The 23,656-nt window shown below is 39.9% G+C and overlaps 1 protein-coding gene across 5 annotated transcripts in view; it reads left to right on the top strand.

Moving 5' to 3' along the window:
• Nucleotides 1-23,656, top strand: part of ctnna2.L (catenin alpha 2 L homeolog) — a 1,040,499-nt gene that overhangs the window by 62,011 nt on the left and 954,832 nt on the right. For all 5 annotated transcript variants that reach the window (XM_041580668.1, XM_041580677.1, XM_041580652.1 and 2 more), the window contains 1 exon segment: nucleotides 18,091-18,196. In XM_041580668.1, coding sequence (XP_041436602.1) covers nucleotides 18,095-18,196 — 102 coding nt within the window. In that variant the 5' untranslated portion in view covers nucleotides 18,091-18,094.

Raw genomic sequence — 23,656 nt, forward strand, 5'->3', positions numbered from 1 at the left:
ACCCCCCTCCCTTCCCCTACCCCCCAGCAGCCAAACAACAGAACAATGGGAAGGTAACCAGATAGCAGCTCCCTAACACAAGATAACAGCTGCCTGGTAGATCTAAGAACAACACTCAATAGTAAAAACCCATGTCCCACTGAGACACATTCAGTTACATTGAGAAGGAAAAACAGCAGCCTGCCAGAAAGCATTTCTCTCCTAAAGTGCAGGCACAAGTCACATGACCATGGGCAGCTGGGAAATTGACAAAATGTCTAGCTCGTGGTGTGCCGATTTTGACATCCATGAATATAATTGAAATGTTTCACTTCAGTTTCGGACCCATTGTTCTTGCATCGCCTGACCCTGCGCACTGTCCCTGAAGTTATTGATGATTTTCCTGCTGCTGATTCAGGTTGCGCCGAGAGAACAGCTGCAGTTTATGCAACAAATGATTAATCATGTAAATACCCTGTGCTCATCTATAGCCGCTTATTGTCATATTAGTCAAATAGTAACAGTAACTTTCCTGGGGAAAGTAAACTGTGTCACAACATATCCCTGGATCAGTGGAGTGTTCAGCAGAATCATATGATGAGTTACATGGAATAGAATTAGAATTCCTCCTGTATAATACAGAAGTACCTAGAGGTCTGTTCCCACACAATCCATGGTCTCATTCAAGCCCAGAACTTGTACATGTTCTACTGCAGGGAATCTCTCCCTCAGTCTGTCTGCCTTAATAAATGCCAGGGATTGAAGTATTACAGATATTATATCTAACGGCACTACCAAATAACAGTAACGCTGCAATTTCACTTGCAATGTATTCCCCTTAAACCATCTCGGCTCTGCTTGCCACCGAGAGATATTTCACTTTGTTTATACTCGGCACAGAAATGATCACTCATTACTTTTACATTCTGTCACCATACATTCTGTCCATTATCATTCCCAAATATTTATTTTTACGTAATTCTTTTTCTGTTTTATGCAGCTCTTATCAGTGCTGAGCAATGTTCTGCTTATTGTGTGTTTCACATAGTATCTGTGCAGCCACTGGGACAGAATGTTCTGTTATACAGATAGCTAGAATCTCAGCTGCCATAAAGCAGGACAGGACTGCTGCTTACAATGGGGATCAGATAGGATCTGTGCAGCCACTGGGACAGAATGTTCTGTTATACAGATAGCTAGAATCTCAGCTGCCATAAAGCAGGACAGGACTGCTGCTTACAATGGGGATCACATAGTATCTGTGCAGCCACTGGGACAGAATGTTCTGTTATACAGATAGCTAGAATCTCAGCTGCCATAAAGCAGGACAGGACTGCTGCTTACAATGGGGATCAGATAGGATCTGTGCAGCCACTGGGACAGAATGTTCTGTTATACAGATAGCTAGAATCTCAGCTGCCATAAAGCAGGACAGGACTGCTGCTTATAATGTGGATCAGATAAGATCTGTGCAGCCACTGGGACAGAATGCTCTGTTATACAGATAGCTAGAATCTCAGCTGCCATAAAGCAGGACAGGACTGCTGCTTACAATGGGGATCAGATAGGATCTGTGCAGCCACTGGGACAGACATTTCTTCCTACAGATGACCCAGTTTTTATATATTCATACCAAGTGCTACCATTTCATTTTCTGTAGGTGATCAGGCATAAATGTGTGTAGCTCTACTATTCCCTATTTCCATGCAGGAAATTAAAGCAGAGTATAATATCTAATCTTGATTACAGGGCTCTATACTGATGATGCACTTCCCCTATTACGTATATTACTAGCGACGCAACTCCCTGTATGATGGGCACCAGTCACTTATACTGGGCAGGTCCAAAACTCGTTGAGCAAGCGTCTGCCTGGCGTATAAGACGAATGTTTGGCAGAAGTTGCTGTTCTGGACTTTGGCAGCCAAGTGATACCAATTAATCTGTTTAAAAGGTCAGGGAATTTATATCTGAGCAACAGGGATGTGCTAGAAGAGTAAAGGATATTGGAACAGGTCTCCCAAACTGCTTTTTATAACCGAGACAACAAATCACTCACGTTTTCCTTTAGGGACATAGAAACACATTGGCTGGAGAGCAAGAATGTCGAGCCTATTGTTTTAACAACCTTTAATTTGATTTGCTTTGGTTTGGTGGTAAAACAAATCTGACCTCACAGTTGGTATCGGCCAGTAATAAAATGGGAAAAGACACAAGCTCAACAGATTCAGTTTTCTGAAAAAGACTGGCAATCACATTAGTCGATGCATAAATGATTACTGATTGGTTAATAATCATTTTTAAACCCACCCTTAAATATCTTTTTATCGTCCCCTTCCTATGCTGATTACGAAACCTTCTTTCCTCCAGTCCAGAGCAGAAAAGTCACAGTTTGAGCAACTTGCTGTAATCAGAAGGAATCGAATTCCCTGTTATATTATCAAAGGGGTTGTTCACCTTTGGATTAACTTTTAGTACAGGTATGGGATCCGGGAAACCCCTTATCCAGAAAGCTCTGAATTACGGAAAGGTCATCTCCCATAGACTCTATTTTATCCAAATAATCCAAATTTTTATAAATGATTTCCTTTTTCTGTGTAATAATAAAACAGTCGCTTGTACTTGATCCCAACTAAGATATAATTAATCCTTACTGGAAGCAAAACCAGCCGATTGGGTTTATTTAATGTTTTCTAGTATGATTTTCTAGTAAACTTAAGGTATGAAGATCCAAATTATGGAAAGATCCATTATCCGGGAAACCCCAGTCTCAAAACTTTCTGGATAACAGGTGCAATATCTGTATGATATAGAGAGCAATGTTGTGAGACAATTTGCAATTGGTTTTCATTTTTTATTATTTTTTTGTTTTTGACTTATTTTGCTTTTTATTCAGCAGCTCTGCAGTTTGCAGTTTCAGCAAACTGGTTACTAGGGTCCAAATTACCCTAGCAACCATGCATTGATTTGGATAAAAGACTGAAATATGAACAGGAGAGGCCTGAAAAGAAATATGATTAATAAAAAGTAGCAAATACAATACATTTGTAGCCTTACAGAGCATTTGTTTTTTTTTTAATGGGGTCAGACCGCCCCCCCCTCCTTTGAAAGCTGGAAAAAGGCTAATAATTAAAACACTATAAAAAAATAAATAATGAAGACCAGTTGTAAAGTTGGCCATTCTATAACATATTAAAGTTAATTAAAGGTGAACCACCCCTTGTTTATTCACAGCATTGTAATGTATTGGTTTATACATTTAACATACAGAATTACACACAAAGCAACCAATAACTGATACAAGAGAGGGAAGAGGGCCCTTAAAGACATAAGAGGTCAATTACTTTAAACCAGGGCACAAGCACAAGAAAGCATGCCCCTTAGAGCCCATATTAAAAGCACTTGTGCCTGGGGTCTAGGGCAACCGGAAGGCAAACAAACAATGATTGGTGAATTAATTAGGCAGGCACGATTTCCCATCGAATTTCCACATTTCGGCATAAGCGGATTAATTAGCGCGGCAAAATTGTTTTGCGCGTTAAAATTGTCGCACGTCAAAATTATTTTGCCGTCCATTGACTTTAATACATTTCATGAATTTTTCGCCGTTTCGCAAATTTTTCGCCGGAGCAAAACTGCACAGATTCGCCCACCACTACAAACAGACCCTGGACCCAAGTGCTTTTTAAGTGAGCACTACGGAGGCATACGTGACCCCCCTCTCTGCCAGACGGCTGTAATGATTTCTAGTGATGGGTGAATTTGTCCCGTTTCGCTTCGCCACGAATTTCGCAAATTTCCCGCCAAACTGGTGGAAAATTCACAGAACAGCGATTTTGCTGCTGGCGGAATTGTCGCCGGCGGCGAAAACATTTTTGCGGCGAATTCGCTAACTTATTCGACAACGGCGAAACGGGTAAATTTGCCGCGCCTGTCAAATAAATTCGCCCATCACTACTGATTTCCAGAAACAGCGGCCCTATGCAGGCAAAGCTTTACTTCTGATGGACACAATTAATTTCTCTAGTACATAGAGACGGTAATACAGGGAAAGAGAGAGACAGCTCTGTCCTCACTAGAAGCACAGACTAGAGTTCCTTTTTCTGTTTAAGACGTGTTAATATCACATTAATTCTCAGCACCACAAATCAGTTTGTATAATGCACTGAACATGTTTGTTATGATGGGGCTGAGATGTACGAGCAATTGGTGTGATTAAAATCAAAAATAACCTGCAGATCCTGGTGACTCAGCTTGGCGGATTCCATGCTATACTGTGCTCTCACGTCTCACATTAGGAGCCCAGCCCAACACATTCTAACCATAACTTCAGAATAAGTTATTTCTATTGGGAGCATCACAACTATTTGTTACTGCATACAGAGCCATACAACGGCTGGACATTGATTCTGCTACTAAAAAGGGATTTTGCTCTGAGTCTATTGTAAGCAAGTAGTAAGGAACAAAAATTGTTTACATGGGGGCAGATTTATCAAGGGTCAAATTTCGAAGTGGAAAATATTTCGAAATTCGACCATCGAATAGAATCCTACGACATTCGAAGTCGCAGGATTTTATTCATCGTATGATCATATTCCGATCGTACTTCGAATCATACGATTCGAACGATATTATCGTACGATTTTCCTTTGAATATAAAAAACTTAGAAAATTCCTGTGGAAGGTCCCCATAGGCTAACATAGCACTTCGGCAGGTTTAAGTTGGCGAAGTATTGAAGTCGAAGTTTTTTTAAAGAGACAGTACTTCGATTATCGAATGGTCGAATAGTCGGACGATTTTTACTTCGAATCGACGTTGAAGTAAATTCAAAGTCATAGTATCCTATTCGATGGTCGAAGTATTCAAAAAATTACTTTGAATTTCGAATTTTTTAACTTTGAAAATTCCCTCGAATTCAATTCGGCCCTTGATAAATCTGCCCCATGATGTTTAAGGGGCGTTTCCACGTGCACACTTAAACCATAATATAAATCTCATTGGAGATGTTGCCTACAGTTTCAATTAATGGTGATGGGCGAATTTCGCGAAACGTCAAAAAATTTGCTAAAATCAAAAGCTGACGCCCACGTCAACTTTGACACTGGCGTTAATCAATGGGCATCTGAATACTGTTGACGTGCGATGGTTTAGACGTGAGCAACATTTCTGACGCACTTCCAAAATTTTTGACGTCTCTGAATTTTCACCACAGGACTTTCGCAAATGTATTCGCTGGCGGCGAAACGAGTAAATTCGCAGCAAATTCGTGCCTGGCAAATTTATTCACCCATCACTATCAATTAACACTTGGGCCAGAGCCACAGAAATTAAGGCTGCACCGAATCCTCTATGTTGGGTTTGGCCGAATCCCAAAATCTTTGTGAAAGATTCCTCTGAATTTCAAGCCAAATCTGAACCCTAATTTGCATTAGCAAATTTGGGTAGTGAAAGCCTGGCTGAACCAAATCCGAATGCTTAAAATCACATGACTAGATGCGCTAGCTTCTAACTATTTTTTAACTTCCCTGTTTGTGTGCTGAAAAGTCACGTGATTTTAAGCATTCGGATGCAGTTCGGCGGAATTTGAATCCTGCTAAAAAAGGCGAATCATGGACGAATCCCGAACCGAGTCCTGGATTCAGCGCATCCCTAACAGGAACTGTATTGATCAGCAATAAGATGAGAATGAGGATATCTTAAAAATACTAACAGTAGTAACTTAACTTTCCTTTTGCTTTGGCTGTTGCTTGTTCAACCCTGCACAAAAATCACAATGGGGCATTATGGACCTTCATCCATAGCTGATTCTTTTCTGAGACTTCCTGAAGAAGACTTCCTCATTGTTCTTCTGCTGTCAGTGGAACCCAATATCTTGGGTAAGAGCCATGCCCATTGGTGCTGACTGCTTAGTTATCTGAAGCAGCAACAACAACTTACTGTAGAGAGTATCTCCTGTTCCTTGATCTGGTATTTACCTCTTTATAGTAGTAACAGGTGTTGTGCCTTTTTACGTGTGTAATGAATGATTGGAGAAGCAAATACTTTACTCGCTTATTAATTCCCTTTCTTGAACGCAGCTGGATGTGTTGCTAATTTCTGGGGGAGAAACACATTTTCTGCTTCACTGCTGAAGCTTTGTGTTGCATATTGGAAATGCAGAATGCATAAATAGGATCCAAGTTGATAATTTAACACTTTCCCCACTAACCATTGCTGGAAAGAAAACAATGCGGTGCCACATTCTATTTCACCATATTCTGTTCTATTCGGACAGGCCATGGCAGTAGAAAGAACTCATAGCAAGTTTAACTTAATTTTCATTTTGACTTTTGTTTTGGCTTTTACTTTGCTCGTTGAACCTTGCACAGATATCACAATGGGGCACCTGTAACTTCACCCATACTTGAACCTTTTCCTATTTTTTTTATCACCAAATCTGGCTGCTCTGAATAAAAGGCCTAGCGCTACACCACACTGTCACCTAATACTAAATTGAATGCCATTGTCATCTCTACAACCCTACACAATGAGTTCTTCTTGGCCCTAAACGTATGTACAGGTGGAGAAAACCTTTTGAGGGCAACAGATAGGGATTAAAATGTATTGTGAATGTAGCCACATGCCTCTATCACTGGTTATTCTGCCTCAAGGTTTACTCCATTGCTAATTTAAGGCAGTTCACGGATATACAACAAAAAGATCCTACTATTGAGGTTGGAAAGGTGGATGAGTGCTAATGGGATGATGGAATGCTAGCTTGAGAGAAATACATGACTAGAGGGTTTAGTTCCTCGACTATCTTGGCCAACAAAAAAGACAAATCAAATAGACAACAGATATTCACCAAAAAACATACCCTTACTGGTGCTCTAGCTACTTTAACCCACAGTTTGGGGAGAATAATTATTGACCACAATATTTGCACATACAGACAAAATAGGCAAGCGACTCAAAATGAGCCATAAGTATAGATCTTGAGGTTGAGCTGGAAGTACAGTCCACTAAGAATGTGGCAATGCCATAACCCCTTTGAGTGCAGAATGGACATTTGCTGTGATTCTGAAAAGTACTCAATGTATGCGCTTGTGTGGTGAGAGTTTTTTTAGGTAATTACCTGTATCTTTCCTATAGAGATTCCTTTATATACTGAATATGTTTGTTAACAATGTTGCCTCGAAATATTTTTTGTGAATTCTGTCATCTGTAAAAAGATATTGGGCCAGATTCAATATGAACAATATATCAATCAATTATAAAATGTCCCAAAAACTGATAGAGTTTTTTTTTTAGATAAACCATGAGAGTAGTCTTTCTCATCAAACTGAATTTGGATTTGGCTCAATTATGTGAAGAAAATCAAACCCAGGTAGTTCACTTATAACTGTCATCGTTGGCCTCTTGTCTGGCCAGGTCTTTTTGCACAACATTCTGGAAGCAGTAGGAGATTCCAGTCTAGGTTCATACTGATCAACAGGAACAGCAGAAACCAAACAATAGGGGTTATAGTATATACAGTGTCAACAAACAGGAAAAGACCAAGACAGGAGGCAAACTGTGCAGGCAAAAGTCATTAGGAATCAGAATCCAGGCAGTCAAACCAAAGGGAAGGAAATGAACAGGGACTGGGGAGAAACTGTGTTTCAAGACTCTGGAACATGAATAGGAGCAGGACTCGAGGACAGGATTAGGCGCAGGACTTGAGAACAGGATTAGGTGCAGGATTTGAGAACAGGATTAGGAGCAGGATTTGAGAACATGATAAGGAGCAGGACTTGAGAACAGGATTAGGAGCAGGATTTGAGAACAGGATTAGGAGAAGGATTTGAGAACAGGATTAGGAGTAGGACTTGAGAACAGGATAAGGAGCAGAACTCAAGGACAAGAACAAACACCAGGAACAGTAGGGTTCTCACATATCATAAGATCTAGACCAGCAATGGAAACTAGAAGAATGCCTAAATTTGCATTTTGTGGTGTCTTTGACACTAAAATGTTATGTTAAACCAGTACTGTGTGTTTCATCAAAAGGTTTATTAAATAAAAAATATAAAAAAAATATATATAAAAAAATATATATAAAACACACAGACCTCTGCAGAAATATAAATATAGAGCAGACCAGAAGTCCAAATACAGGCACAGGTCTGTGGGACAGTCAGAGAGTCAGGGCAGGTGATAGACAAACAGGAATCCAGAAAACAGGCCAATATCAAAACTGGGGAGTCATAACCAGAGGAACAAGGACAGGGCAGGAACAAATTTATTTAGCCCCTGAATAGGACTATTGCCTGGAGCTGGACCATGGGTGTGGTTACCAGGTAATACTGACGGTCATTGATATTAATTTAACCTGGCAGTCTCCAACCACAGTGGCTCAACCTGTAGGACCTGTATACTCAAAGTCCCTGGTTCTAAACCAGAGCCAGCTCCACTATAAGGAAACATCTGGCTACTGGTTTTTTTTTTTTTGTGCCCATTCTGGTGCCACATTGAAGATCATTGCTAGAAATGGAAAAATTAAGTTTCATTACATGAAAGACCTTAGAGGAGGAGGTGCTCAGTGCAAGTCAGGACAAGAACAAGGTCACATTACAAAATGATCATGAGTTTCCATGTCAGAAAGAGAGAGAATGTAAGGATTCAGTGTACATAACCGTGAACCTTGGATGTTGCTGACTCTCATGGTTCAAATGAAAAATGAGTTCACTTTGTGCTCCCACTGACACAGCCGCACACAGGTTGCGGTCAGCAGCTTTTCATGGTGTCTGGTGCTGCCTGCTCAGCAAGTTTTTCTGTGGAAGGATTACAACATAGTCCTTATCAGCAATCTGGGCATGAATTGCTTTTACATGTTGGTTCATTAGAAGAAAATGTAATCTCCCACGGTAAATAAAATTGCTTAGTTTGGTTGTTTTCCATGCTGGAAAATGTGTTTAACAGAGAAATTAGAAATCAATAGAGATGAATTAAAAAGAAACAGGGGCCCTAAGCGTTGAACTGATTTAGGTCCCCATCGTTCCACTGCCAAGGTCTTGTTTCTCCAACAAACACATGGGGGTTATTTATAAAAATCCAAATTTATCTTATTATTTTCTGAAATATACTCCGACCAAATGCACACGGGTTAATTCCACTTATTTATCAATACATTTTCCCGAAAAATTCCAGTGCGGGAAAAAACGTGAAAAAATCTTGAAAATCATACAAAAATTCAAACTGTGTTCAAACAAGTGTTTTTACAATGACTTGGTACTGGTGAGTCATTGAAGCTGAAGTGTGTTTCACAGAAAACAGAAAAAATAATCTTACAGAGATCTGATATTGTGATTTCCCCCTCAGTTCCTTGTAGAACAAGTCACAAAAGAACAGAAAGTGATCCTCTGCATACAGATAGAGCCTCCTTCACCCCTCGTATTCGGTGTCCCAGATTTCGCACAAAGCTTGAAGTTCTTTCCACCAATGCCTTTAACTTTTAAATGTCATTTGCAGAAATGCACCCTCTGTCCTAGAGAAAAAAAAAAAAAGACAAGATGAATTAAAGATGGTGTGGAGATAGTTAGTTATGTTATGCACTGTACAGCTGAGGTTTGATACATAATGGGTTCAAGCCCCCCATTACATTACGATAATAAGACAGGACCTTCTAAATTCCCATTTATTGTCATTCAAGGCTCCTTAATATTGATACGGTAATATAGTATATAGAGCATGAATTAGGTGCTTACTGAAAAGTTGCCCCCAACTAGTCTTCAGACTGGGCTTCCAGGCATACCTATGTAGTATAAGGGATAACGTACCCCCTGCTGTAAATTATAAGGATATTAGAAGTCACTGAGGGGTTGTTCTGTGACCATATAAAGACACAAGGCTGCAGACTGAGTTATACAGGGAACTCTGAGTATTACTCATGTATTATAAGGGATAATGTACCTCCTACTGTAAATGATAAGGATATTAGAAGTCACTGAGGGGTTGTTCTGTGACCATATAAAGGCACAAGGCTGCAGGCTGAGTTATACAAGGAACTCTGAGTATCACTCATGTATTATAAGGGATAATGTACCACCTTCTGTAAATGATAAGGATATTAGAAGTCACCGAGGGGTTCTGTGACCATATAAAGGCACAGGGCTGCAGGCTGAGTTATACAGAGAACTCTGAGTATCACTCATGTATTATAAGGGATAATGTACCCCCTACTGTAAATGATAAGGATATTAGAAGTCACTGAGGGGTTCTGTGATCATATAAAGGCACAAGGCTGCAGGCTGAGTTATAGAGAGAACTCTGAGTATCACTCATGTATTATAAGGGATAATGTACCCCCTACTGTAAATGATAAGGATATTAGAAGTCACTGAGGGGTTGTTCTGCCATATAAAGGCACAAGGCTGCAGGCTGAGTTATACAGAGAACTCTGAGTATCACTCATGTATTATAAGGGATAACGTACCCCCTGCTGTAAATTATAAGGATATTAGAAGTCACTGAGGGGTTGTTCTGTGACCATATAAAGACACAAGGCTGCAGGCTGAATTATACAAGGAACTCTGAGTATCACTCATGTATTATAAGGGATAATGTACCCCCTACTGTAAATGATAAGGATATTAGAAGTCACTGAGGGGTTGTTCTGCCATATAAAGGCACAAGGCTGCAGGCTTATATATATAGGAGAAAGGGGCCAATCTCATGAGCTTCTTTGGTCTACAGACGTTAAGCATGAGTCAATGGTCTTACGTCCACAGCATAACCGCCATATTGAAATTGGACATAAGCCAGATCTTACTCTATGCTATATCTTTTCTTGGGTTTCCAGTTACTTGTGGTTATATTACAGATTTAACAGATAACTTGCTATAGGAATTTAGGCAATGGTTAGGGTAAATACCGTAATAAAAGAAAAACTGGCACTCAGAGCTCGATGCATGCGGGCAAAGCCCTGCGTGTTTATTACAATGTAACGTTTCAGGGGCGGGCCCCTTCGTCAGACGAAGGGGCCCGCCCCCGAAACGTTACATTGTAATAACAGACGAAGGGGCCCGCCCCCGAAACGTTACATTGTAATAAACACGCAGGGCTTTGCCCGCATGCATCGAGCTCTGAGTGCCAGTTTTTCTTTTATTACGTTGACTACAATTGGGGTTGCCGATCCCTTCTGACTGTGCACCGGGCCAACTTATGCTGGAGAGGCCAGGGTGTGCTGGTGGGTTCTGGAAATTAGGGTACATACCACCAGATCAGCAATTTTAGCAGGTACTATTTCATATTACATAAAGGAAAGAGTCTGATGATGATGTGAAATGATTAATCTAGTATGTTAACTTGATTGCAAAATGAAATTAGCTTGAGTGAAGAGAAAATTCAAAAGTGCAGGAAAAAAACCCTTAATCTGAAATTCTCCTTTTTTAAATGAATATTTATGCTACTTACTCATTCTTAGGCTACTTATTTCTACTTAGAGAGTATCAGTTATTTTGTGTGTTTGAAGTGCTCTGGCTTGTTAAATGCAAATTGCAGATTAGTTTAAATGCTCTAATTGTTCTAAAGTGTTCTGGATTTTCGAATGGGTTTCTTGATTAGCCAATTCCATGTGTTCCTGTATATTTTTTATGCCTTGCTTTTCATTTCTAGTTTATTTTGTCACTTAGGCAGGTTAATTGGCTCCTGATAAAAAGCAGCCGGGAACAGGTGGGCAGTAGGGGTGCAAGCTAGGGGGCAGTGTGAGTGGATGGTAGTGTGCACATGGGGGGGTGACCTAGAGATGCTTCAGCTTGAAATATGGCCCTGCCTCATGTGATAGGTGGGTTTTGTTCTGAAATTTAGCATTCTTGGCCTTAAAACTTTATATCATTGGTCATGTTGGCTAATGTCATGTTAAGGTTAATTTTAATTAAATGAAATACAGTAGAACATCTAAATCAAGGCTTTACCCACAAGTTGAACTTCAAAGGGGTCCCACTATTCTCCAAAACTGACCTCACTGATGGAAAGGATTGGAAAGGTGATTCAAGTCAAAAGAAACATTTCTAGCTCTGATGTCCGTGGAAAGTAATTGTTTTTTCTATGTCCTTCTGCCACCTAGAAGTTCAGCTGCCCCATGCTGACTTGCTACCTACAGTATATTCAAAAAGGGCATGGACTTGGCAAGGTTCTAACATTACACTAGAGCTGGAACAGATCACAGTCTTTGTAGTGTTGAAAGGCAAAATGTATGTTTTTTACATTACATTCACTCTGTGGAAGTACAGTTGAGTCAATGACCTCATTTATATATGGGTTTCTCCATCCTGGATCCATGCAGGAGTTTCTGCTTGGTCATGTTGGCTCCTGTCCTCCAAAAGTTGTTAAAGTCTCCATCTCCTGTCTGTCCTTCCTGGTACTGACCCTGGCCTCTTCCTGGCCATAGTTCTTGCCTCCTGCCTCAACCTTTTAGCACTTGACTTGGTTTTCATGTCTGCCTCTGCCCACATAATATAGATCCAGTAAAAGTCTTAATGTGACATGGCTGGTGCTCATGCAAAAAAGATTACATTTTTAGTGGTCTCATAAAGGGTGCAGGAGAAACCATAGCCATAGACTGCATGATTACAGAATTTTCTGTGCAAATCTCTCTTCTTTGCGATATAGGGCGTAAACTACAGTCATGGGACATTCAAATGCATCTGACAAGTGCAGCATATGCCTTTGAATCACTGACACTACTATCCTCTCCAACCGTTTTATCTCCATCACTGGGGCAAGCAATTTCTCAACTTGTCATATATCTATGTGTTTGTCCTTAGTTAACATTGAGTCAAATGTTATTAGTCAGTGGCAATACTTTATGAGTCATGAGACACATCAAAGGCCTGCTCTCACCATTTCTGAATCCATTGCAGTTTGCCTACCGTTCCAATCGCTCAACGGACGATGCCATCGCAACTACCCTGCACTTGGCACTTACTCACCTAGACAATAAAGACACGTATGTACGAATGCTGTTTATAGATTTTGGTTCAGCATAAAATACAATCATTCCTCAAGTGTTAAGCTAAGCATGTTGTGCTTGAACATCTCTATCTGTAACTTGATCCTGGACTTCCTGACCAACAGACCTCAGGTAGTCCAAATGGAAAAAAACATCTCCAGCACCATCACACTGAGCATGGGAGTCACTCAAGGCTGTGGACTCAGTCCACTGCTGTTCACACTGCTGAGCCACGACTGCGTGGCAAAGCATGGGTCAAATCACATCATCAAGTTCGCTGATGATACAACCGTTGTGGGTCTCATCAGCAAGAACAACGAGTCAGCGTACAGACAAGAGGTGAAATGGCTAATGGATTGGTGCGAAGTCAACAATTTGTCTATGAACACGAACAAAACAAAGGAAATAGTTGTTGACTTCAGGAAAACACGTGCTGATCACCCTCCACTATACATTAACGAATCTCCGGTGGAAATCATCAAGAGTACCAAATTCCTTGGGGTACATCTGGCAGAGAACCTCTCCTGGACCCTTAACACCAGCCCTACAGTGAAGAAGGCACAGCAGCGTCTAACCTTTCTGCGAAAGCTGAAAAAAGCCTTCCTCCCACCATTTATCCTCACTATCTTTTACAGAGGATCTATTGAAAGCATTTAAAGCTGCTGTATCACTACCTGGTATGGAAACTGTTCTGCATCAGATCACAAGATCCTGCAGCAGGTGGTGCGGACACACCCGCTGTCTCCAGCATTGTCAGGGATGGCACCCACACTGCACACAATCTCTTTACGATCTCTTTACCCTCCTGCCATTTGGTAAAAGATACAGCAGCATTCAGGCACAGACTTCCAGAATGTGTTTTTTTCCACAAACCATGAGGCATCTCAACTCCAAAGGTCTGAACTGAATATATTCATAAGGAACTGCACAAACCTCTGAAATACTCTACATAAATGTATGTCTACCCTGCCCAGGGAGACCGTGTACCTGCTAAGGTTGTTCACTTCAAAAACTCACATTTAGATGCACCCAGTATCGTCTTATAGTCTTATGTATAGCACCATGGGTTCTGGAGGAACGTTATTTTGTTTCTACTATGTACTATATTACTGTATATGGCTGAAATGACAATAAAATCCACTTGACTTGACTTGACTTGACTTTATCAGCCACAAATGTTGTGCCCCTTGCAGGGATAAACTTATGAGATGTAAATAAGAATAGAATGTGAGTGGCAAAATAAATGGTTGCATCTGTGCTTTTCTCTTCTGTGTCCTTTGTTTTTCAGAAAGCTTTTACTGAGCTGTAGTTAAGTCCAGATAAGTGACAAATGTCCTGCTGAATAAAAATAATTCATTTGCATCAGTTCAGCTGGCGACATTTCTTATGAACTTGATATCTTAGTCTTTAGGCTTTTATACCCACCTACAGGAGCTTGTGCTTCAAAGTATGAAGAATAGATTTGCTTAAATGAAGAGTAATAATACCTTTTCTTTTGTGAAATTTTCTTCAAATTACATTGCAGTCAACAGATATTTCACTCATGGATATATGTTTCTAAAGCAGAGATTTATTTTTCTGAACTATTCAACGGGGAGAAAAAATTAGGCATTTGGACTTTATCATGTATTCCCGAGGGCTCCACCAGGGCTAGGAGTCTCATCAGCATAAGAGCTGGACAGTTTGAAGCAAAGGTCCTCAACCTTTTTACCCATGAGCCACTTTCAATTGTAAAAAGAGTTGGGGAGCAATAAAAGCATGAAAAAAAGTTCCTGGGGGATGCCAATAAGGGAGACTCTGTTTGGCAGTACAGCTGGCTTTTATACAACCAAAACTTGCCTCCAAGCCAGAAATTCAAAAATAAGTACTTGCTTTGAGGCCACTGGGAGAAACATCCAAGGGGTTGGGGAGCAACATGTAGCTCAAGAGCCCTTGGTTGGAGATCACTGGTCTAAAGTAATGCCAGGAATAGTTGTATCACTCTGTACAATCTACGAAGCTGTATTGTTACAGGTAGTATCATCTATTGCTCCTTTTGGCATCCCAATAATATCATACTTCACTGCTGGACTGCGTAATAGGATTTACGTTGAGACATTGCCTATGAGGTTAGCCAGAACACCTTGGGAGCTTGGGAAACAAAGTGATAAGCACAACGGGAAATCCCAAACACAGTAAACTATGTTCAAGGTCAGCAAATGACAATACCAACAACGGACAATATTTCATTCTTCATATCTTTGGCCACCACCATAGGAATGTTTATGGGGTAGCAAACAGCAGATTTTTTCTTCTTCAGGATTAGATTTATGTCAAAGCGATTGAATTTAACCATAAAATACATGTAGATTAAAAGGATAATGCTCCTGAAGATGCATGTTCAAGTGACCATGTTTGCCGACTGAGGCCCTTGCTGGGTTATTACCATCCATGGGGTTGTTCTACAGTTACATTAGATGGAGAATGCATCAGTCAATGCAAGTTTGGTCTACCATATTTATGTGTTTTAAAAACTTTTTGAAAATGTGCATCTCTGGGGACCAATATTGTTTCTCAATACTACTGGCCCCCAAGTTTGGTCTACCATATATATGTGTTTAAAAAACTTTTTGAAAATGTGCATTTCTGGGGACCAATATGGCTCCTCAATACTACTGGCCCTCAAGCAGCAACCGTGTGATATCTCAGTAACATCCATCATGGTTGTTCTATATTTACTTTGTATGGAGACTTCATCAGTAAATGCAATAGTTAGCTCTACCATATATATGGTATACTTTTTGAAACTGTGCATCTCTGGGGAAAACTATGGTTCCTTAATACTACTGGCCTCCAGGCAGCCACTGCGGGATATCTTAGTATTATGTCTTTGGACAAGTTCTTCTGTGTTGTAGAGAAGGAATGTCCTGTGTACAAAAATAAGCTCTATATCTTATATTACAGCTGAGGAAGGTCAGGAGAAGAGGTGTAGATGGAGCCGCAGGGCAATAAAAAGGTACTTATTAGGAAAGGGCAATAAATAATCATAAACAATTTTGTTTTGTTGTTATTTCTGTGGCTATAAGTGCCTAAAACTAGGAGCTGGTATAAAACATTTTGCAGTCTATGAAAAAGTTCTTGACTTGATGCAGTGAATTGTATAAGGTGCACAACATAGAGCAAAATATTTATCCCCATCCTTTGTGTGTATGTGCATTATTGTCTGTATTGCCTGTGTGTGTGGGGGGCTGGATGATATTTGCTATTTAATAAATAAAGCCCATATAAGATTAGTTTTGCAGCTGTATTCATTTATGTTGGATATGTCGATGCTTCACACTGGGAGAAAGTAAAATCTTAGCCTTTAAATGCAGCTGGTTTCAAGGAGCCGTAAACAACGGCATCAAAATTTGAAATGAAAGATTTCCCCAATCAAGCTAAAATAGGAGCCACTGGGGGTGACCATTAGAGCCGGGGAGAAGCATTTACATTCATTAAACATTGCGAGTTAAAGACGTAACAGAGCTGAAATCGGTTTCATGGGTCAGAAAATGCTCGAGAAATCAAAGAATATTTTGAGTTACATTTTAACAAGCTCAGAGGTTTTAGTCTAAGCAGAAGTCTACATAAATATTAATTATATGGCACAACATGCCTGCCCTGAGCAGTCAACCAGAATCAGATCAATGCGGGAGGCTGGGACGGCTGGTGAATAAGGTTGATAAAGCTGTTTTATGAAAGAGGAAAACATACGGAACTTAATCAATTGTAAAAAGATATTGTTCTTGATCCTTCTGATTTACTAAACCAGCTAGACATTGAGGGGATCTTGGCTCCAAGTGCAGACCATCAAACTAGCACAGAAGTGGGATGTAGTGCTGGCTTTAACTGGCATTTTTACGCACAACAATTTTTTACTCGTTCAACGATTTTTCTTGCTCCAAATGCATAAAAGTCAATGGGCGTTCTTTCTTGGGACGACAAGGGACGACAAGTTTTATGTGTTTTTTCTTATAGTGACTTTTTTTGTCTGGCCAACCTTTTTGTTTTGGCAAATTTTTTGCCACTGCAAATTTTTGCTGCAGTTTCTTGAAAAAACTCACAGTAGACGAAATGCAGAATTTCGCCGCAAATCCTTGGCTGGTGAAAAAAATGTGATCATACCTATTGGCTTTTGAAATTCTAAGATTGTATAGATTAGGCTGCTGGATGGGTGGAGCAGTGTACACCAATGCTGACTAGGTCAGGAATGGCCGGAGTGCAATGTGTGTAAGCAGAGCAGTCCAAGATTGAAGGTTGCAACAGACACCCAACTTTCTCCAGATAGCTTTCCTCCAACACCCCATGAAGAGTTGTAAGGGTAATGGATAAGGATCATTATTACAGAGATTCCACTAGATGGTGCAAATGGTTGTCTTTCTTAACTTGCCTATTGGACCTCTTTGGTTGGTTGAGTTGTCAGGTAGCTGAAAGAACTATGTTTGGATTATTAAGTTGGGTGCAAACAGCAGTTGAAAGGTAGGGGTGCAAGTGATGGAGGAGTGAAGTAGAAACAGGGGCAATGCGAGTGGTGGTGACAGGCCTAGGGAAGCCCTACCATCAAATCTGCCCTGGTCTATAGGTATTTCTGGCAAGCATTCCTTGGGAGGCTATTTGCGTTATCAGGCTGCCGTAACCAAAATTAATATGTTTATCATTGTTAAGTTGTTTTAATTTGTTAATAAAAGCTGTGCCCTTCATCCATCCCAAACTGGATTTGCTCATCCTTACAATTTTCATGGTGGTTCAATAAGGGGAATCAGGTGCCGGTGAGGCTATTGCCTGTTTGAGGCTATCCTAAAAATGATTCACGGTTAAATTTAAATTTAAGGCTACAATCCTTAAAGACTGGCAACACAGAATACAGGTTTCTTTAGAGTTTGTGGTGTTCTATGTGGGTACCTTTAATACAGTAAGGGATAAGTTGGAAACTACCAACATTAAACCAATAGATATAATCAAGAATATATTAAACTGGAACTGTACCCGACCTGGATACTCCTTTGCTTTCCCATATTTTGAATGATATAAAATCTCTGTAATGCGCTACAGGCTCTGGTAAATGATAACCATAATCACATTTTTAGAATGCCAGATTTATTAACAATACACGTATTTATTTCAGGAACATGTCTTCTGCCACATCACCCATCATTCTCAAATGGGACCCGAAAAGCTTGGAAATCAGGACTCTTACTGTGGAAAGCCTGTTGGAGCCGCTAGTAACCCAGGTAAGTCCAGGGTTCTTAATTTACATAACAAGTCTCCAGTTGGGATGTCCGTTGCTGCGGTGCATTTTGGTGGCTTTGTGATAGAGTCTAAAGATAACTCTGTAACGTGTATGCTGTATGTGGCTTCAAAGCCGCCTTTTGTAAATATTGTTTTTTTTAAAGGGATCCTGTCATCGGAAAACATGTTTTTTTCAAAACGCATCAGTTAATAGTGCTACTCCAGCAGAATTCTGCACTGAAATCCATTTCTCAAAAGAGCAAACAGATTTTTTTATATTCTTTTTTGAAATCTGACATGGGGCTAGACATTTTGTCAATTTCCCAGCTGCCCCTGTTCATGTGACTTGTGCCTGCACTTTAGGAGAGAAATGCTCTGAGAGAAAAGGCTGCTGTTTTTCCTTCTCAATGTAACTGAATGTGTCTCAGTGGGACATGGGTTTTTTACTATTGCGTGCTGTTCTTAGATCTACCAGGCAGCTGTTATCTTGTGTTAGGGAGCTGTTATCTGGTTACCATCCCATTGTTCTTTTGTTTGGCTGCTGGGGGGGGGGAAAGGGAGGGGGGTGATATCACTCCAACTTGTAGTACAGCAGTAAAGAGTGATTGAAGAGAGTGAAGTTTATCAGAGCACAAATCACATGACTTGGGGCAGCTGGGAAATTGACAATATGTCTAGCCCCGTGTCAGATTTCAAAAAACGTATTCATTTTGAAAAAATGTTTTTTTCCCATGACAGTATCCCTTTAAATATTTCAATATTAGTGGAAACCAACCAGTCCTTTCTTTGGTGCTGATGTCTATGTGTGTGTCCCTGAATCCCTTCTTCAGATGTGTTCTCCAGCAATTTGCTCATGGTAGCTCCTAGCATTTTTTTAAGGAGTTGACGTTTATAGACCATTAGAAGACATATTCTAGGTAACTTCTCTGTAGTCTTCTTTATTTATTTTGCATGATCTCCCGCATGCAACTGAAAATGCTATCTGGATGTCTGGGTCACTGCCCCCCCCCCCCACATCAAGCAAAATAACAGATTGACTGTGAAGCTTTAGTGTTTAGAAGTGATGAGCAAATCTGTCCCAATTTGCTTTTCTGAAAGATTTGTAAAACTGGTCAATAGGCATGAATTTTTTTCTGTGCCACAATTTTTTATGCAAGAGTTTTTCTCACTCCAAAAGCATTAAAGTCAATGGGTGTTTTTTTTTCTTATGTGACTTTATTGTCTCTGCAACAATTTTGTCTCGGTGACTTTTTTTTGTTCTGGTGAAATTTTCTGCGACAATTTTTTGCTGCAGTTTCCCAAAAATAATTTGCAGATGGGGTAACTTTGCCGCAAATCCATGCCTGGTTAAAAAATTCGCTCATCATTAGTGAGGTCTCTCTATTCGTTTTTAGTAAAGCTTTCATGAGCAGTTGACACCTTAACAAATATACGTGTCTGAGCTGGGCTCCTGCATATAGTACAGACATGTGCAGAAAAGAAGGATTTAATATTGTACAATTGCTGATTTTGGATATCTTTTGCAAACAGAACACCTGCCATAGATGAAAGAGCTGATCAAATTATAGAATATTATGTGGGCGCCATAAACTCTACAGTGACTCTAAAAGGGTTCAAGCCTTCATTACAGTATTAGAGGGTCATTTATAGTGATGGGCGAATTTGTCCCAAATTTGAAACTGAGAAAAAGCAGCGAAACTCAAATTTTGATGCCCGCGTAAATTCAGATGCTCTTGTCAATTTTGACGCTGGCGTTAAAGTCAATGGGTCCAAATAATGTTGATGCACAACAGTTTTGACGCAATCAACTTTTTCGACGAGCATCCACAATTATTTGACGACTGCAAATTTTTTCGCCGGTTTCGCCAAAACACTTAATCCGCCGCAAATTCGTGCCTGCCAAATTTATTTGCCCGTCAATATTTATAAAAGTGCTGGACAGGGTGGTTAAACAGGGGCAAACCGACATGCTTTTGTACACTTGCACCCTACTCTGCACTTTTCTGCAGGTCACAACAGGGTCCATAGGACAAATGGTAAGGACACTCGGAGCTCCTGCCTTGTGCCTAATGATCAGCACCCAGTGCTTTTCAAATGTGCTGTAAGGGGAGCTCTTGTGCTCCGCGGTCATATTTAATAAATGACACCTTAGATCTCGGATGCTGACGGAATAAAGGGAGAACTTAATTTTTCATCTTATGGACAAATGAAGCAATAATATAAATAAATGTCCCCTGCTATGACTCTAAGGGGGTTATTTATTAAAATACGAATGTTGAAATCACTAGAAAAACTCACGTTTTTAGAGGAAAAAAACCTTGAATTTTTCGAGATTTGTTATACCCCGAAGCTACAAAAAGCACAAATCTGAAAATCCGCCATCTCAGTCCTGTCGTGGTTCTGTGTAAGTCAATGGGAGAGGCACCTATCTCTATTTGAAGTTGTTTGTGGTGTGCTGGGTTTAGAGACAAAAACTCGAAAATGTAAGCTATTTTGGGAAAAATGCCCGAAAAAATTAGAATAGAGGGAGAACTTCATTTTTCAGTTTATGGACCAATGAAGCAACAACATAAATAAATGTACCCTGCCACGACTCTAGGGGGCACATTTACTTAGCTCGAGTGAAGAAATAGAATAAAAAATACTTCCAATTTAGAAGTTTTTTTTGGCAACTTCGACCATCGAATTGGCTACTTCGACCTTCGACTTCGAATCGAACGATTCGAACTAAAAATCGTCCGACTATTCTACCATTCGATAGCCGAAGAACTGTCTCTTTAAAAAAAACTTCGACCACCTACTTCGCCACCTAAAACCTACCGAGCATCAATGTTAGCCTATAGGGAAGGTCCCCATAGGCTTTCTAGCCATCGAATTGGCTACTTCGACCTGCGACTACGACTTCGACTTCAAATCGAACGATTCGAACTAAAAATCGTCCGACTATTCTACCATTCGATAGCCGAAGAACTGTCTCTTTAAAAAAAACTTCGACCACCTACTTCGCCACCTAAAACCTACCGAGCATCAATGTTAGCCTATAGGGAAGGTCCCCATAGGCTTTCTAGCCATCGAATTGGCTACTTCGACCTGCGACTACGACTTCGACTTCAAATCGAACGATTCGAACTAAAAAACGTTCGACTATTCGACCATTCGATAGTCGAAGTACTGTCTCTTTAAAAAAAACTTCAACCGCCTACTTCGCCACCTAAAACCTACCGAGCATCAATGTTTGCCTATAGGGAAGGTCCCCATAGGCTTTCTAGCCATCGAATTGGCTACTTTGACCTGCGACTACTACTTCAAAACGAACGATTCAAACTAAAAATCGTCTGACTATTTAACCATTCGATAGTCGAAATACTGTCTCTTTAAAAAAAACTTTGACCACCTACTTCGCCAACTAAAATCTACTGAGCATCAATGTTAGCCTATGGGGAAGGTCCCCATAGGGTTTCTAGCCAATTTCTGATCGAAGGAAAATCGTTCGATCTATGGATTAAAATCCTTTGAATCGTTCGATTCAAAGGATTTAATAGCGCTAAATCCTTAGCGCTAAATCCTTCGACTTCGATATTCAAAGTCGAAGGATTTAACTTCGACGGTTGAATATAGAGGGTTAATTAACCCATGATATTCGACCCTAAGTAAATGTGCCCCTTAGAGTGTTATTTATCAAAATACGAATGTTAAATTCGCTCGGTGTTATCAAGTTTTTCTGTGATTAAATCAAGTTTTTTAATTAATAAATAAGCTAAAATCGGGTATGTGGTTTTTGTTTTAATAAAATATGAGATAAATTCAGATTTTAGTAAATAACCCCCTAAATGTACATATAAACACAATATTTAATGAAAAATAACTGGTAGCCTGCATCAGGCATAATGTGGAATATGGTCTGTTTATAGGAATCAAGCACTGCCTGTTTGGTACAACATGCTCTAAAGTCTGACGCAATGATCAATATTAACAAGTGTGTCTGAATGAGGCTGCGAATATTGAACAACCGCAGAGAGTGACTGATTGGTAACAATAGCAAATAGCAATTATCTCCATAATGATCACTCAACGCACAGCGAGTCTTGGCGGTTTCAGAGCTACGTTCTTTATTATCTGCTATAAAATAAAAAAAAATTGAGAGTGGGTTTGATTATTATTACAGGTATGGGACCTGTTATCCAGAATGCTCGGGACCTGGGGTTTTCCGGATAACGGATCTTTTTCCGTAATTTGGGTCTTCATGCCTTAGGTCTACTAGAAATTCATTAAATAAACCCAATAGGCCGGTTTTGCTTCCAATAAGGATTAATTATATCTTAACTGGGATAATGTACAAGCTACTGTTTTATTATTACAGAGAAAAAGGAAATCATTTTTAAAAAATTGGATTATTTGGATAAAATGGAGTCTATGGGAGACGTAATTCGGAGCTTTCTGGATATCGGGTTTCCGGATAAGGGACCCTATACCTGTATTACAAATTCTATGACATGATAACGCCTCTCATTTTAGGATCGTGCTCTTTGTCCTTATTCAATTGGTCAAGGTGAAATGTAACAAAAATGGAGACGCGATCGCTTACACGTACTCCTGGTCTGCAGAGAGAATAATAAAAATAACACTTTGCATTCACTGCAATTAAGAGACATCTGCAAACTTCATATCCTAGACTTCCATTCTGCTCATTCTGATCTGTTCAGCTGTGGGTTTTTTTAGCTGATAAAATAATCCCTGGAGTGTTAAATTGCAATATAAAGCAGATTAGAAAGTACCGATTATTACTGCGTATTAGATTCACTTCTCGTAGGGTTGATTAGTCCGGACAAAGAAAGAACAAAAGAGTTGAGCTCTGTAGGATTTGCAAATACCTTTTTCGATTGGCTTCTGAGAATCAGATCTACTTCATATTTTAAGCAGAACGGGGGGTGGAAAAAATGATGGAAATATGGGACAATGGCAATTAGTGATGAGCGGAAATTTTTCTTGGCAGTTATCGATTTGCGTTGACTTTCTGCATTTCAAAATCTGCAAATGTTTTGGTGAAACGGCCACAAAATTCAACCACGAAAAAAAAATTTGGAAAAAAAATGCCCATAGACCCCAATGTACAGTATTTTGTACTAATAAGACGCTGTGAAAAAATACCCGTAGACTCCAATGTATTTTGCGAGGAAAAAGTTGCCCCAAGAAATTGCCCACACCTCAACATATTTTGAATGGGAAACACCCCCATCGACTGCAATGCGTTTCGCAAACTTTTACTGTTTTCCAAACAGCTTTCCCACGGCTTTGGGAATATTTTGGAGGAGTCAAAAGGGACAGATTTGCTCATGACGATGGGAAAAATATGTTTTATGTTAAGTTCATAAATTAGGGACAACTATATTTCTGCTATCAAATACTTTTGAAGATCAGTTCTTTACGTTCCAGTGCTTTTAAAGCAACAATAGACATTCTGG

The sequence above is a fragment of the Xenopus laevis genome, chromosome 1L (assembly GCF_017654675.1).
Source record: "Xenopus laevis strain J_2021 chromosome 1L, Xenopus_laevis_v10.1, whole genome shotgun sequence".
In the NCBI taxonomy this organism is placed as follows: Eukaryota; Metazoa; Chordata; class Amphibia; order Anura; family Pipidae; genus Xenopus; species Xenopus laevis.